The sequence below is a fragment of the Chiloscyllium plagiosum genome, unplaced genomic scaffold (assembly GCF_037043375.1).
Source record: "Chiloscyllium plagiosum isolate Xiang-an unplaced genomic scaffold, Cpla_swu_hap1 HiC_scaffold_48, whole genome shotgun sequence".
Classification (NCBI taxonomy): Eukaryota; Metazoa; Chordata; class Chondrichthyes; order Orectolobiformes; family Hemiscylliidae; genus Chiloscyllium; species Chiloscyllium plagiosum.
Genome location: NW_028270186.1, coordinates 7,607,669 through 7,623,929, shown reverse-complemented (window position 1 = coordinate 7,623,929; position 16,261 = coordinate 7,607,669). Strand labels below are relative to the sequence as shown.

Here is a 16,261-nt window from a genome sequence, read left to right as displayed (position 1 = left end):
ACTAGATTGATTCCAGATGAGGAGTTTGTCATATAAGGAGAGACTGAACAGTTTAGGTCTACACTCTCTGGAATTTAGAAGAATGAGGGGAAGTCATATTGAGGTATTCAACATGATAAAAGGTGTGGATGCTTCCTCTTGTGGGACATTCTAGAAAGAGAGGTCATAGTCTTTGGATCTGGGCAGCAAATTTAAAACAGAGTTGGGGAGAAACTACTTCTCCCAGAGGGTTATGAATCTGCGGAATTTGCTACCCCAAAGTGCAGTGGATGCTGGGACAGTGAGTAATTTTAAGGAGGAGTTAGACGGATTTATAACTGGTAATGGGTTGAAGGGATATTGGAAGAAGGCAGGAAAATAGGGGTGAGGAGCATATCAGCTGTGATTGAATGGCAGAGCAGAATCAATGGGCTTTTTGCTTCTTTGTCTTATGAACTTATGAGTTGCATTTTGCCAGGATTGTCAACAAGTTAAAGAGAGCAACTCACTTAAGCAAGATTGCATAACACCCAGCTCTGGGGCTCAAGCTCAACATTTTTTACTTGGGGTACTCATATGTCCAACTAAATAAGACTTTAGGATACTCAGGGTATACTTAAGGTATTCCTGATGAAAGGCTTTTGCCCGAAACGTCGATTTTATTGCTCCTCGGATGCTGCCTGAACTGCTGTGCTTTTCCAGCACCTCTAATCCAGAATTTAGGATACTCAACTTAAGTTATCTATAACACATACTCATGTGATATGCATTCAGCATAATCTTGCTTCCTTACACGTGTTTCTGATCTCTTTCTTTCTCGCAAGTCCAGTTTTGTATTAATCACACTGATGACTGCATGAAATTTTAGAGTTATATGTTTACCAAGGCAAGGACACAGGGAATGTCACCATAATTAAGTCTCAAGCATTGAAATTTATTCCTTCTTTGGTTTCAGGATGCTGTGTATCGAGAAAGGTGAATGGTCACCTTTTTAGGGTTGGTGTTGTTATGAAGCTGAAGGCGTATATTGTGCCTTTAAGACAAAGTGAATGCTGTTCTGAACTGAGAGCTACCAAGCACCCGTGATATAACTAGGTGGCAGTCCCAAAGTGTACTGGAAAATCTGTAACATTTGGCTGCAAAATGGATACCTGAGTTGGATGTTGTTTTGACAATAGTTCAAACGTAACCAATCAGTTTAAATTATGCCCCAGGATACTAAAACCCAATTGTGTTTGAATTTCTTGTTTTGCCAACATCAAACCAATGAGACAATCTGATGTTGGGTATAAAAATGCGCACTTTTTGAAAACTGTAGACAGAGCAACTACCATCAAGAGAGACCCAAGAAATTAGGAAACATTTTTTATCAAAGGTACCTTTTCACATGAAATTTATTTGCATTAAAAAGAAAGAAGACCACCCAGGGAGATCTTCAGCCAGAAGAAGAAAGACACTAAACTCAACAGCAGCTGTATGGTTTTGAAATTAAGTTGATGTAATTTTAATACGTGTCTGATTGGAACAGCATATTGTTATAGAGTTGGAGGCATGTAATAAGCAGTTCAGAGAAAGTTTAGAGTAGTGAATCGTTGTTGTTTAATGTTCACTTTTGGAGTTAAAGAATAAATTGATATTACTGTCTTTAAGTAGTAGAATTTGGGAGTTCTCTGTCTCACATACTTAGATTACAAGGTGAGGTGAGCTTTTCTGGGTGTTTGCTTTAATTAATGGAAGGGTTCACCGCTGTGTTGTAATAGTGTGTGATTAATAGTGTGTAAACGGTTCTGATGTCTCTAGCAATGGGAAAATTTGGTGTGACCTGATTAGTATTATGCCTTCGACTAAACTGGAAAACTGCTTATTTGAACCTGCTATTTATTCCTGTCCTCATGGGTGAACACAAAAGATTCCATGGCACCAAACAAGGTAAGTAGAGCTCTCCTGGTGCTCTGACCAACAATTATGCACCTCATCCAATACCACTGGAACATTTGATCCATTTCACACAAAAAGAGAGGGTGTTAAACTGGTTTAATCAGTCGTTCTCACACCTCTGATTCAAAAGGTCCAGGGAAAATGACAGAAATCGTAGTCCTCAGGCAAACCAGCTTTTGGTACAGACAGTGTGGCGTTGGAAAAGCACAGCAAGTCAGGCAGCATCCGAGCAGCAGGTGAGTTGATGTTTTGGGCATAAGCCTTTTTCATCAGGAATGTGGGAGGGTGGGGAAAGGGGGCTAAGAGATAAATATGATGGTGGGGGTAGGGGGAAGGTAGCTGGGAAGGCGACAGGTAGATGAAGGTGGGAGGTAACAGAGATAGGTCGGAGAGGAGGGTGGAACGAATAGGTGGGAAGGAAGATGGACAGGTAGGACAGTTAAGAGGGCAGTGGCTTTTGCCCGAAACATTGATTCTCCTGCTCCTCGGATGCTGCCTGACCTGCTGTGCTTTTCCAGGGCCACACATTTCGACTTCAATCTCCAGCATCTGTCATCCTCACTTTCTCCCACTGGTGCAGGCAGGTCAGCGTACACTGGCTCAGGTTACCAGCCCCAATAAATAGAGATGGTTTGCAACAGGATGGGCACCTTTAGGCTGCCCAGGCGGAAGATGAGGTGTTGTTCCTCCCATTTACGGTTTGTACGTTGTGGCAATGGAAGAGGCCAAGGATGGTCATGTCGGAAAGGGAGTGGGAAGGGGAAGAAAAATGGCCGGTGACTGGGAGGTCTGGTTGGCCCCTGTGGGCCCAACTCAGATACTCGGCGAACCATTCCCTAAGTTTACACTTTGTCTCCCCGATGTAGAGAAGATTACATTGGGAGCACCCGATGCAGTAAACTAGGTTGGAGAAGGGACAGGTGAACCTCTGTCTCACCTGGGAGGAGTGTTTGGTGCCCTGGATGGAGTTAAGGGGGGGAGGTGTATCCGCAGGTTTTGAATCTTTTCCAGTTGCAGGAGAAGGTACCTGGGGGGTTCAGGGAGGGTGGGTGGGGAGAGTGGCACAAACCAAGGAGTGTTGAAGGGAATGGTCCTTGCAGAAGGCAGAGAGGGATGGGGAGGCAAAGATGTTCTTGGTGGTGGGGTTTAAGTGGAGTTGGTGGAAGTGTTTAAGGATGATGTGCACCTGTCTTTATTGCGTTTGGATGGGGTGGGTTAGAACAGTGGAAAATGGAATGGAGATGGTGCAGTGGAGGGCAGTCTTGAGCGATCAACCAGAATTGTGACAATCCCACCGAGTTCTGGAAAAGCACGAAGAGAAAGGAAGGCTGAAATTAAACAGCAAGGCTGACAATATCAGTGGACGAAGAAGCAGTATTAACATTTCAGGCCTGTGACCTTCCATCAGAATCATTCTCAGGAAGATTCACTGACATTAAATGTTACCTCTCTCCTTATTTCCAGAATTTTCTGGTTTGTTTATTTCCTATCTTCAACATCCTGAGTATTTTGCTTTTGTATCTGGTTAGTCTGGGACCTTGCTGTGCGCTGTTCCTTTAACAATGTTATGATTAGATTAGATTAGATTAGATTAGATTAGATTACAGTACAGTGTGGAAACAGGCCCTTCGGCCCAACAAGTCCACACCGACCCGCCGAAGCGCAACCCACCCATACCCCTACATTTGCCCCTTACCTAATACTACGGGCAATTTAGCATGGCCAATTCACCTGACCTGCACATCTTTGGATTGTGAGAGGAAACCGGAGCACCCGGAGGAAACCCACGCAGACACAGGGAGAACGTGCAAACTCCACACAGTCAGTCGCCTGAGGCGGGAATTGAACCCGGGTCTCTGGCGCTGCGAGGCAGCAGTGCTAATCACTGTGCCACCGTGCCACCCACATTATGTTATCCTTGGTGTTTTTCCAGAGCGGTCATAAAAGCACAGGTTCCAAAAAGTATAGGCCTGGATGGGTTTTAGGGCCAAATTAATTATCACTAACAGATACTGCCTCAGCAAAAAGGCTTTCAAGTTAAATAAAAAGCACTTGCACAATGAAAGAGGAGTTGCCAGTTCTCCCAGCTCAACCATTCTCTGGTTTTGTTTGGTCTGGCCATTCATTGAAAGCAGTCAGGCAGTTGTAAAAGCTGCTGGACCCAAAAATTCTCCTCTCTTTCTCTGACATCCCTCCAGTAAGACCCTGTGTTTGATTTTACCTTTGTGCCAAGGGGTGTTTATGGGGATTATTGCAAGTATTTGGAACAGCATGATTAAACTGGGATAGTCTGTTGGGTTTTCGGATAGGTTAATTTATTCTAAATTCTGTTATCTTTTGTTTGTGTTTCATTCGGTAATCTTGTAAATAAATTCTGTTTTGTTTAAAACTAAGTGGTTTGACCAGCTGCATCGCTCCTGAAATATCTGTGTTACACCTGCTTAAAACAACTGGCAAAGTTAGGGTCTGGGCTACTTTCTTGAAATATTTTGAAGGGGGTCTGGCTTGGTCCATAACAGCAAAAATGTGCTTCGATGTGAGAAAAATGACTACACCTCAAAAGTACTTGGCTGGTGTGTAAAGTGCCTTGGGAAATCATGAGATTATGAAAGGTGCTGGATACATGTTTCAATACGGAAGAAATGCATTTTAAAGACCGAAAAAAACAAAAACAGAAATTGCTGGAAAAGCTCAGCAGGTCTGGCAGCATCTCTGCAGAGAAATCAGAGTTAACTTTTCAGGTCCAAAGACTCTTTTTCAGAACTGAAGCACTGAAATATGTAATTGCCGTCACAGCACATGTTGGTGGAATACAACAGTCAGTAAGGCTTTGTTAAGAACTAGGTGAATCGCTAGGACAGATACACCCAACTTCAACATAATTAAAAGTGCATTCATGTGTTATAATAATAATCTATAATTAGCTGATGTGAAGCAAATTATTTATAATAAATACTCTTAATAGTTCTGATATTTCAGTTGGAATATTTAACAGTGAAGTGCTAATGAAATGAAGCATTGTGAATATATAATTACTGTGTTTTACTATTTTTCAAAAAAAACCATGCAATTAGATCCCAAAGCTCTAATTATTTACTATTAAAAAATATTCCAGACAAAATGGCATAATTTCATGTTTTTTTTCCAGATGCCATGCCCACAAAGTTGAATGTAAGATCAAAAGATAGTTCATAACAACCAGCGACTTCAATTAATAGTTCAGGTTGTTTCCTTGTCTGTAGGCCAGCACACCATGACAGATATCCAAAACGAATCCACTTTGTCACTTCAACTGACCCACTTAAATACTCTCCACACACCCGAAAACAGGAATGCAACGCAGGCAGACCTGCACCTTTCCCCATTCCAATAAACACTTTTGTCCAGAACACAAAAATTATATTCAGTTTTGATATGTCTAATCCCTTACCTGTTTACGCCTTGATTGACTGCAATGTATATTTCCCAAGAATTTCCCTCTGGAATTGCCCCCAGTGGAACCAATAAACGGACTCCTAGTAATTAAAAGTCACCTTTAGTATCACAGCATACATGACTGAAATGATAAAATTTTTATAAATGTTATCGCCTATGAAATATGAGACTGTAGTCAGAAGATTATCAATGGAATAATGAGACTACTTGTTCGAAACAATGGATTATCAGAAGATGGAACACATTACCAAGAATGGTTGAAAGAAGAAGGCAGTAACATTGATAAAGGACTTCAATGTCCATTACAAGTGAAACTTCATAACAAGTAAGGGGGCAGGATAGTTCCAACCTACATTAGTAAACTCAAAAATGCAGTCTCATGGAGTCATAGAGATTTCAAGCATGGGAAACAGACCTTTTGGCCCAATGTGTCCATACCGACCAGGTATCTTAACCTAATCTAGTCCCATTTGTCAGCATTTGGCCCTTATCCCTCTAACTCCTTCCTATTCATATACCCATCCAGATGCTTTTTAACTGTTGTAATTGTAGCAGCCTCCATCACTTCGTCTGGCAGTTCATTCCATACAAGCACCATCCTCTGCGTGAAAAAGCTGCCCCTTCAGTCCCTTTGTAATCTCTCCCCTCTCACCTTAAACCTTTCCCTTTGGACTTCCCTACCCTGGTGAAAAGGCTTTGACTATTCACCCGATCCATAATCCTTCATGATTTTGTGAACATCTATAAGGTCACCCCTCAGCCTCCAACACAGCGGTTTGGTCAGTTCTGGGTTGGGAACTTATCCATTGTTTAATGCAAAGACATTACAGGGAAGTTGACAAGCTTTTAAGCCAACAGTTATTTTCTAAAATTCACCTGCAATTCTGCCTGCTTCCTTGCAGTTTGTGGGCAAAAGAAGAAATCATATGTGCTCCTCACTGTTTCCAGTCTGAGGTTCAATGAAAAATCTGGATTTCATAGAACCCCTACAGTGTGGAAACAGGTCCTTCGGCCCAAGAAGTCCACAGCGCCCTCTGAAGTGTAACCCACCCAGACCCATTCCCCTACCCTATTACTCCACGTTTACTGCTGACTAATATACCTAATCTACACATTTAGCACGGCCATTTCACCCAACTTGCACATCTTTGGGTTGTGGGAAGAAACTGGAGCACCCAGTGTAACCCCATGCAGACATGGGGAGAATGTGCAAACTCCACACGGTCACCCAAGGCTGGAATCAAACCCAGGTTCCTGGTGCTGTAAGGTAACAGTGTTGACCACTGAGCCACTGTGCCACCCACAGCCACCATTTGCTTTTTCTGAACTGACAGCCAGACTACTACGACCACTAGGACTCATAACAGCACACAAACCAACAGCCACTCTCAGACAACAACTCACCAGGACAAAGGACCTGATACCTAGCATGAGCAAAACCAACGTAGTATACAAAATCCCATGCAAGGACTGCACAAAACACTCCATAGGACAAACAGGAAGATAGCTAACGATCCGCATCCATGAACACCAACTATCCACGAAACGACACAACCAGCTATCCTTAGTAGCCACACACGCAGATGACAAGCAACATGAGTTTGACTGGGACAACACTACTATTATAGGACAAGCCAAACAGAGAACAGCCAGGGAATTCCTAGAGGCATGGCACTCATCCATTGATTCAATCAACAAGCACATCGACCTGGACCCAATATACCGACCACTGCAGCGGACAGCTGGAACTGACAACCGGAAGTGACAGATTCAAACCACTATAAATGCTGGAGAAAAGATCACAGAAGCGCTTCACAGGAGGCTCCCAAGCACTGAGGATGTCACCTAGACAGGGGACGAAATGTCTTCAACACAAATTCCCAGCTCGGTGAACAGAACCACAACAATGAGCACCCGAGCTACAAATCTTCGCACAAACTTTGAACCATTTGCTTTTTACATACTGTTCAAGAAGGAGCATTACATCCAGATTTACAGATCCATTGGCCAGGCACACACTTGAATGTAGACAGGGTTTGGACGAAGGCTTCAGGAAGTTAGAATTCATCCAGAACGGATGACTTATAGCTCTTCAAATTTGCGGTGTGAACCTGACCTCACATCTGCTCAAAGACAATCAGAAACTGTGACTGTTGAACTCCAGTGAACTCTGGCAGTCACTGTATACTCATTATAGATCCTATGCACTTGGATTGTAAACTGAACAAAGCCGTTTCATCCCTGTAGCCACATGATAAATCGAATTATGAATGACAGTTTCACAACTTCACTGACCCTCGAGCACAAAATAGATACTTTTCTGAAGGCAAAAGTGAATACTGCGGTTGCCGGAGATTAGAGTCAAGAGTGCGGTGCTGGAAAAGCACAGCAGGTCAACCCTCTGATGTGCTCAGAAAAATAGCATGAATCACAGTAATTTGGGACCACAATGAAAAATAATAAAATATATGAAACTGAGAAACTCCCCTGTTAACTTCTAAAGCAATTTCCCTTTTAACTGTTCATATATTTTGTGAAAGGAAAGAAAATATAGACATGACTATGATATTGTCCCTTCTAAAGTCAAGGAATGTAGATTTCAAGACTTTGTCAATAACTTTAATCACTGGTAAAATTGGAAAGCTGCAAACTGGGGCAAGCCAATTCCCTCTGGTCACTATGCTCCACAGCACAGTTGGACTCTCATTAAGTTCTACAGAGGGTGTTGATGTGCATTTTTCATGTTTCTTGGGTACAAACAGATAAGTGGCGAACGATTTTAGCCAAGATACAGCCTTGATCCAATCATTACAACCAAAGATCCCAACAATAAATTTATGAGAGCCATATGCTCAAAATAAGCAGTAGATCCCCTGAATAAGTTAACTATACGCATAAGGCCTGTCGAAAGACCCAGCTGCAAGGTGGGTCATTGATGGACAAGGCAACTAATGGTAGATTTAATTGTAATTGAAGAAATGCTTTGGAACCAGGAAGAGGAGTGCTCTTCGTCTTAATATTCTGAGCCATTGTCTTTCTGCACTCCCCACACCCCCTCTTCACCCCCACCCTGATGTGGTCCCTGAGAACTCAGCTGGAAAACCATTAGAGAAAGGGGTCACACAAAGAGCAGAGTGAGCTCTTGTGGGGTATCAGACCGTTTTAAAGGCTGGAGGTTCTGGAGGGAGTTACAGTGGATACACGAGCAGGTCAGAGGCTTGGAATCCAGCAGCAAATAACACAACTCCCAACTCTGCAAGCCTGTCCACCACTTACAAAGATAAGTCAGGAGTGCGATGCAAGATGATCCATTTTCCAAGATTAATATAGTTTCAATAACATTGAAGAAACTCAACACATTCAGGACTAACCAGCTGACCTGTCTGGCACCCAATACACCATCTGAACATTTCAGCCCTCCAGCAACAGAAAGTGGCAGCATTACATATCATCTACTGGGTACATTGCACTCAGTGTGATTCCTTCAGCAGTGTCTTCCAAACCAGCTACACCTATCATGTAGAAAGACAAAGGCAGCAAATGCATGTGAACACCATCACCTGTAAGATCCTCACCAAGCCTCACACACCGTGTTGACATAGAACACACTTCTTCGCTGCATCAACGTCAAAATCCCCAGACCCCCTTTTGAACATCACGATGGGTGAAACTAGACCTCATGGATAGCATTGGTTCAAGAAGGCAGCTCACCAGAGCATCTTCTCAAGGGGAGTTAAGAGATGGGCAACAAATGTTAATCTCGCCAGAGGCACAGACATTTTATCTCCAATTTCAGAAAACCTCACTTCAAGCAGAGGCTACACATGCAGCAGTCAGCTGGTCCTGGAAATGAACTTAGGCTACCCATGTACATCATTGTAAATAAGAAAACAAGCCTTCCATTCTGCTGTTTGTGATATTTTTGCTTTTGACATTGCTTATGTTTATCACCAATAGCTCAGTAGGACACATAGTTTGCATTCATTACATTTATTAAAGCAGTTTTTGTTTGTCTTCATTGCTCCATGAACAAGCGACTTTAATGCAGCAATCCGTCCCATGGACCATTATATAATATTATGATTGAAAGGTGGTGCACAGACATGTTTCTTGCCTGTGAAGAAACACCGAATATCAAAAGCTGAACTCCTTCTTTTGCCTCAGGATTGACAGCTCAGAAAAAGATCAATGCAGACCCATCATCGTCCAAGTTTGTGTTTCATGTTGTAGTTTAAATAAATTCTTTCAGGCTAAAATGAAGAATCGCAGCTTCATTGTGATAGACTTGCTGCTGCTGAGGTAAATACGAACTTGAACAACTCGCTGGTCATTGTGGTGCAAGGACCAAAGTGAAGTATTTCTCAAAGGTTCTCAATGTTTCAGATAATTGTCATGAAGGCTGTTCATTGACCATCCTTTTTCTATTTTGGTGAAAATCATATGTTCCACCGGTGACTGTTTGTCCCATTGATCCTTAAGCTCAATTACTATCATATCGGATGAGTGCAGCTCCAACAGCTTGACACCACCCAGGTTAAGTAACCTGCTTGTTTGGCACCATAACCACAAATATCCACTCACCCCCAGCACAGATGCTCAGTAGCAGAAGTGTGTACATTCAACAAGATGCACCACAGAAATTCACCAAAGTTCCTGAGACAGCAAGTTCCAAACCCATGATCACTATCATCAAGGACAAAGACAACAGATGGAAACACCACCCCCGAAGGTTCTCCTCCATGTCAGTCAATCATTCTGCTTTGGAAATATATCAGCATTCTTTCAACCTCACTCGATCAAAACCATGGAATTCCATCCCGAAGAACATTGTTGATTAAGAAGGAAGCTCGCCACCACCTTCTCAAAGGCAACTAGAGACGGGCAATAAATGCTGGACAGTCAATGATGTTCATGCCCATGAGCAAAGTAAAAACAAAGCAGTAGAAATATCCTCTTGGAGGAAATTCAATGCTTCAGGACTTCAACATGCTCACGAATGGTCTATGTTATTTTCTTGACTAGAAGCCTACCTTAGCCAATGTGTATCAGTGCAAACATAGCCATAAACATGCAGTCTTAAATGAAACAGGGATGCATCCCATTCCACAGCAGAATACCAGAGAGATGAGGGATTACCATCCTGAATTCTAATCGTGGAAGTTTGATCCTGAACCACTAAAAGTTCAAAAATCAGGATCAGCTGTAGATTGTCATCTCAGTGCAGTTGGAGATTTAACATGTAACAACATAGCACGACAGCCTGTTCATCACAACTGTGTGAGTCAACCCAGCATAGTGCTATACTCCTGCAATTCCTGAAATATAAGGTCTACTTTCACAAGATATAACAATGAGCAGCAACACACAAAGTGTCATGGTCCACGGAGGGGACAGGGCATGATTCAGCACTGTCAACTTGTCTTTGGGTGATTTTGCAACCTCACTACATGCCCATAGCATGGAGCAACAGGAGGGAATCAGGGTCAGCAATGGGAGCAGAAACAGCAATTGTTTGGTGAAGGAGCTGCTTGTAAGGACAGAAATCTGGTAAGATGTCACATCACAATAAGCTGTCCTGCTGTGCGTTGCTGCAAAACATTTCAAACCTGCCCTGCTCCTTTCAGAGGTCAAATTGTCACACAGTGCAAAGAGAGAAACCTAAAAGGACATTAAAAACATTCAAGTGACAGGTGTTGTATACAGATGATAACAATCAATACTTATCAACAACGGTATTATTGTGTCATGCAATCACTTTGGGCAGAAACAGTTATTTCCGAGGTCATAATTGTTTCTTTTATCAGAGATTGCCTGAAGAAAAACATAAAACAGTGCTAGTGAAAACTCAGAAACTTTTCTCTGGTCACTTATTATAACATTGTCTTTCCAAATGCACCTGTAATTTCACTTAGAATAGAATAACAAGGGAAATGTTTCTGTGCATTCACAATCTCACTAAAATACAGCAACCCAAGGAAAGCTTCTTGTCGATAACAAATTATTATCAATTTTACAAATAATCTAAACTGTTACTGCACTGAAAAAGCTGAAAATCTGAAGAATTAGGAATCAGGACAACTCATTGAAATTCACTGTTGCAACCATGAACTTCGTGCTTTTATGTCAAGACCAATACAACACAAGAAGAAAGCTGATGAACAGATTACTTTAAATTGCAGAGAAATATTGCACAGCTACATAGCTTGCTTCGAAATTGATTGTTTAGTTGATTTGCTGTTTACCAAATTTAAGAGTAAATTTTACAAAGGTGCAGCTCATCACAGCAGAATCGAGCTTTCAAAGTTATTTTTGCTCATTTTTCATGACTGGCAAATTCAGCTTTTATTAGCCCAACTCTAGTTGCCTCTGAGAAGGTGGTGGTGAGCGACCTTATGGGCTTGGTGCAGGGGCGGCACGGTGGCAAAGTGGTTAGCACTGCTGCCTCACAACGCCAGAGACCGGGTTCAATTCCCGCCTCACGCGATTCTCTGTGTGGAGTTTGCACGTTCTCCCCGTGTCTGCTTGGGTTTCCTCCGGGTGCTCCAGTTTCCTCCCACAATCCAAAAAATGCGCAGGTCAGGTGAATTGGCCATGCTAAATTGCCCGTAGTGTTAGGTGAAGGGGTAAATATAGGGGAGTGGGTCTGGGTGGGTTGCGCTTCAGCGGGTCGGTGTGGACTTGTTGGGCCGAAGGGCCTGTTTCCACACTGTAAGTAATCTAATCTAAAGATCAAATGCCATTTTCAGAATCCTGATTCACAGCATTCTGAATGTTTTGTGGTCTCTGCATTGAATTCACTGCTTTCACTGAATATCAAGTCAGTGTTCTCAGGGGGAGTTCACAAAATATTTTCTATCCTCATTTCAGACCAACGAAATGTTGCTAATTTCCACTTCAGCAATCTCTCAATCTCCTGGTGGGGTTCTGGTTTGTAACCCTCAAGACAACACAAGTGTTCAAACGTAAACAAGTGATTAGTTCTTTTTGCAACCTGAATCTCAGACCTAAGGGCTTCTCCCACATGTTAGAAACTCATCAATATCTGTTCTTCTGGCTGCTGGCAACCATAATGTATGGTGATACCTCAGGAGTAAATTCTATTCTGCACATGAACAGCATGTTGAAGTTTCTTGAGGGGCAAAAATGACTTCATCTCATTCTGGCAGACAACACAGGAATAATAGAAAAATGGATGCAAAGCTAATAGAGACTAGGAGGGCTGGTCAATAGTTTGATGAAAGAGGCACATCTTAATGAGGGTTTAAAAGGAGGAAAATTGGAATTGACCAATCAGCCACCTCCATTTGCAGGTTGCTGGCTCATCTGCAGCTCAACTTTACTTCTTTATGCAACCTATGTTTTTTCTAATCAACCTATTCAGAGATGTTACTACACACCTCTGGACCAAGTGGAACTTGAAACTAGGCCTCGCAGTTCAGGGGTAGGGACACCACCACTGCATCACAAGAGGGCCTTCACCTCAACTTCATTGACCCATCTTGAAAAAATATTCCTTGGTATCTCAACCAATAAAAATCTGTCAAAGTTCCAACAGACTCAATCAAGCCTTTTGGGGAATTAATAGAAACATAGAAACACTGAAGGTAGGAGAAGGAGGAGGCCACTTGGTCCTTTGAGCCTGCTCTGCCATTCAGTATGATGATGGCTGATTGTCCAACTCAATAGCCTAATCCTGCTTTCTCCCCATAACTTCTAATCCCATTCACCCCAAGTGCTATACCCAGCCACCTCTTGAATACATACAATGTTTTGGCATCAACTACTTCTTATGGTAATGAATTCCACCTGCTCACCACTCTTTGGGTGAACAAATGTCTCCTCATCTCCATCTTAAATGGCCTACCCTGAATCCTCAGACTGTGACCCCTGGTTCTGGATTCACCCACCTTAGGGAACATCCTTGCTGCATCTACCCTGTCTCTTTCAGTTAGAATTTTATACATCTCCATGAGATCCCCCCCCCCATTCATCTGAATTCCAGCAAAAACAATCCTAATCGAGTCAATCTCTCCTCATATGTCAGTCCCACTGTCCACAGAATCAGTCTGGTGGACCTTCACTGCGCTCCCTCGAGAGCGGGAGCATCCTCCCTCAGAAAAGTAGACCAAAACTGCTTAAGGTATTTAAGGTCCTATATAACTGCAACAACACATCCCTGCTCCTGTACTCGAAACCTCTCGCAATGAAGGCCAACATACCATTTGCCTTCTTAACCATCTGCTGCACCTGCATGCTTACCTTCAGCGACTGGTGCACAAGGACACCCAGGTCCTGCTGCACACTCCCTGCCATTCACAGCCATTCAGGTAGTAATCTGCCTCCTTGTTTTTGCTTCCAAAGTGAATAGCCTCATGTTTATCCAAATGATTCTGCATCTGTCATTGATTTGCCTACTCACCCAGCCTGCCCTGATCATGAAGGATCTCTGCATCCTTGTCACAGTTCACCCTCCCACTCAATCATCTGTAAACTTTGAGATGTTACATTTTCTTCCTTCATCCAAATCATTAATATATATTGTGAATAGCTGGGGTCCTAACTCCAATCCTTGTGGAACCACTAGTTCCTGCCTATCAATTTGAAAAGGACCGATTAATTTCTACTCTTTGTCTCCTCAATGCCCAACTAGTTTTTTATCCATCTCAATATCCTTTCCCCAATCCCATGCGCTTTAACCTTGCAAAGTAATCTTCCTTATGTGTTCTGAAAGTCCAAATATATCACATCGACTGGCTCCCCCTTGTACATTTTACTAGTTACATCTTCTTTGAATTCCAACAGATAATTCCACATTCTCTCCACTCTTTGAATGAAAAGGTTCTTCTTCATCAAATTCCTGAGCATCTTTGTTTTAATTTTCCGTTCATTTCACTTTATTTTATATGTAAGAATAATATGGTGGTAATGGTAGGGGTTTTAAACTTACCACAAATAGACTGGGACTTCCATTGTGTTTAGACAGAGAGAAACTCATTCAGTGTGCATAAGAAAATTTTCTGATTTAGTATGTGGATATACCTGTGAGAGAAGGTGCAAAACATGACGTACTGATGGGAAATAAGGCAGGGTAAGTGAATGAGGTGTTAGCAGGGGAGCACTTTTGGGCCAGTGATCATAATTCTATCAGCGAGTTTTGAAAAGATTTGTAGCTCAGGTTGAGGTTTTGGATGTAGGTTTGCTCGCTGAGCTGGAAGGTTCATTTCCAGATTTTCGTTACCCTACTAGGTAACATTTTCAGTAGGCCTCAGGTGAAGCAATGCTGAAAATTCCTGCTTTCTATTTATATGTTTGGGTTGGTGATGTCATTTCCTGTGGTGAAGTCACTTCCTGTTCCTTTTCTCAGGGGGTGGTAGATGGGGTCTAACTCAGTGTGTTTGTTGATAGAATTCAGGTTGGCATGTTATGCTTCGAGGAATTCTCATGTGTGTCTTTGTTTGGCTTGTCCTAGGATGGATGTGTTGTCCCAGTCAAAGTGGTGTCCTTCCTCATCCGTATGTGAAGATACCAGTGAGAGAGGGTCATGTCTTTTTGTGGCTAATTGGTGTTCATGTATCCTGGTGGCTAGTTTTGTGCATGTTTGTCCAATGTAGTGTTTGTTATAGTCCTTGCACAGTATTTTGTAAATGACATTAGTTTTGCTCGTTGTCTGTCTAGGGCCTTTCAAGTTCATTAGCTGCTGTTTTAGTGTGTTGGTGGGTTTGTGGGCTACCATGATACCAAGGGGTCTGAGTACTCTGGCAGTCATTTCCAAGATGTCTTTGACGTAATTCCTCTGTACTGCATTGTGTGTTGGCTCGTTGATATAATGTTTGATGCAGCTTCGTTTGTGGGTGGGTCTGTACAGAAGCAACCATCCCAACACCCAACTACGTAGAACAGAGGAAAATCACCGATACCGTGTATTCAAAAAGAACGGGTACCCAATGAACACAGTCCGCCGATTTCTGAGCAACAAACCCAAACAAGTAGACAAAACACGACCAGAAATCCTAGCCACTCTCCCTTACATCAAAGACATCTCGGAAATGACTGCCAGACTATTCAGACCCCTTGGCATCATGGTAGCCCACAAAACCCACCAACACACTAAAACAACAGCTAATGAACTTGAAAAGCCCTAGACAGACAACGAGCAAAACTAATGTCATTTACAAAATACCGTGCAAGTAACAAACACGACATTGGACAAACAGGCAGAAAACTAGCCACCAGGATACATGAACATCAACTAGCCACAAAAAGACATGACCCTCTCTCACTAGTATCCTTACATATGGATGAGGAAGGACACCACTTTGACTGGGACAACACATCCATCCGAGGACAAGACAAGCAACGACACGCGTGAGAACTCTGAGAACCATAGTATTCCAACCGGTTAGACCACACTTGGAATATTGTGTTCAGTTCTAGTCGCCTCATTAGAGGAAAGATGTGGAAGCTTTAGAGAGGGTGCAGAGGAGACTTACCAGGATGCTGCCTGGACTGGAGGGTATGTCTTATGAAGAAACGTTGAGGAAGCTGGGGCTGTTCTCATTGGAGCAAAGAAGGGTGACAGGTGACTTGATAGAGGTGTACAACATGATGAGAGGCATAGATACAGTAAAGAGTCAGAGACTTTTTCCCAGGGCAGAAATGGCTATCACAGGAGGGTATAATTTTAACGTGATTGGAGGACGTTTCGGGGAGATATCAGAGGTAGGGTCTCTGCACAGAGAGTGGTGGGTGCATGGAATGCACTGCCAGCAGTTGTCGTAGAGTCAGATACATTTGTGACACTTAAGTGATTCTTGGATTTTAACTTGAAGGGTATGATGGTTAGTTTGATCTCAGAGTAGGACAAAAGGTCAGCACAACATCAAGAGCCGAAGGGCCTGAACTGCGCTGT

The 16,261-nt window shown here is 42.7% G+C and overlaps 1 protein-coding gene across 2 annotated transcripts in view; it reads right to left on the bottom strand.

Annotated features, from left to right (window-relative positions):
* Positions 1-16,261, bottom strand: part of LOC122543063 (netrin receptor UNC5D-like) — a 455,690-nt gene that overhangs the window by 57,366 nt on the left and 382,063 nt on the right. For both annotated transcript variants that reach the window (XM_043681271.2, XM_043681272.2), the window contains exon 11: positions 5,348-5,432. In XM_043681271.2, coding sequence (XP_043537206.1) covers positions 5,348-5,432 — 85 coding nt within the window. The remainder of the gene's footprint in view (positions 1-5,347; positions 5,433-16,261) is intronic.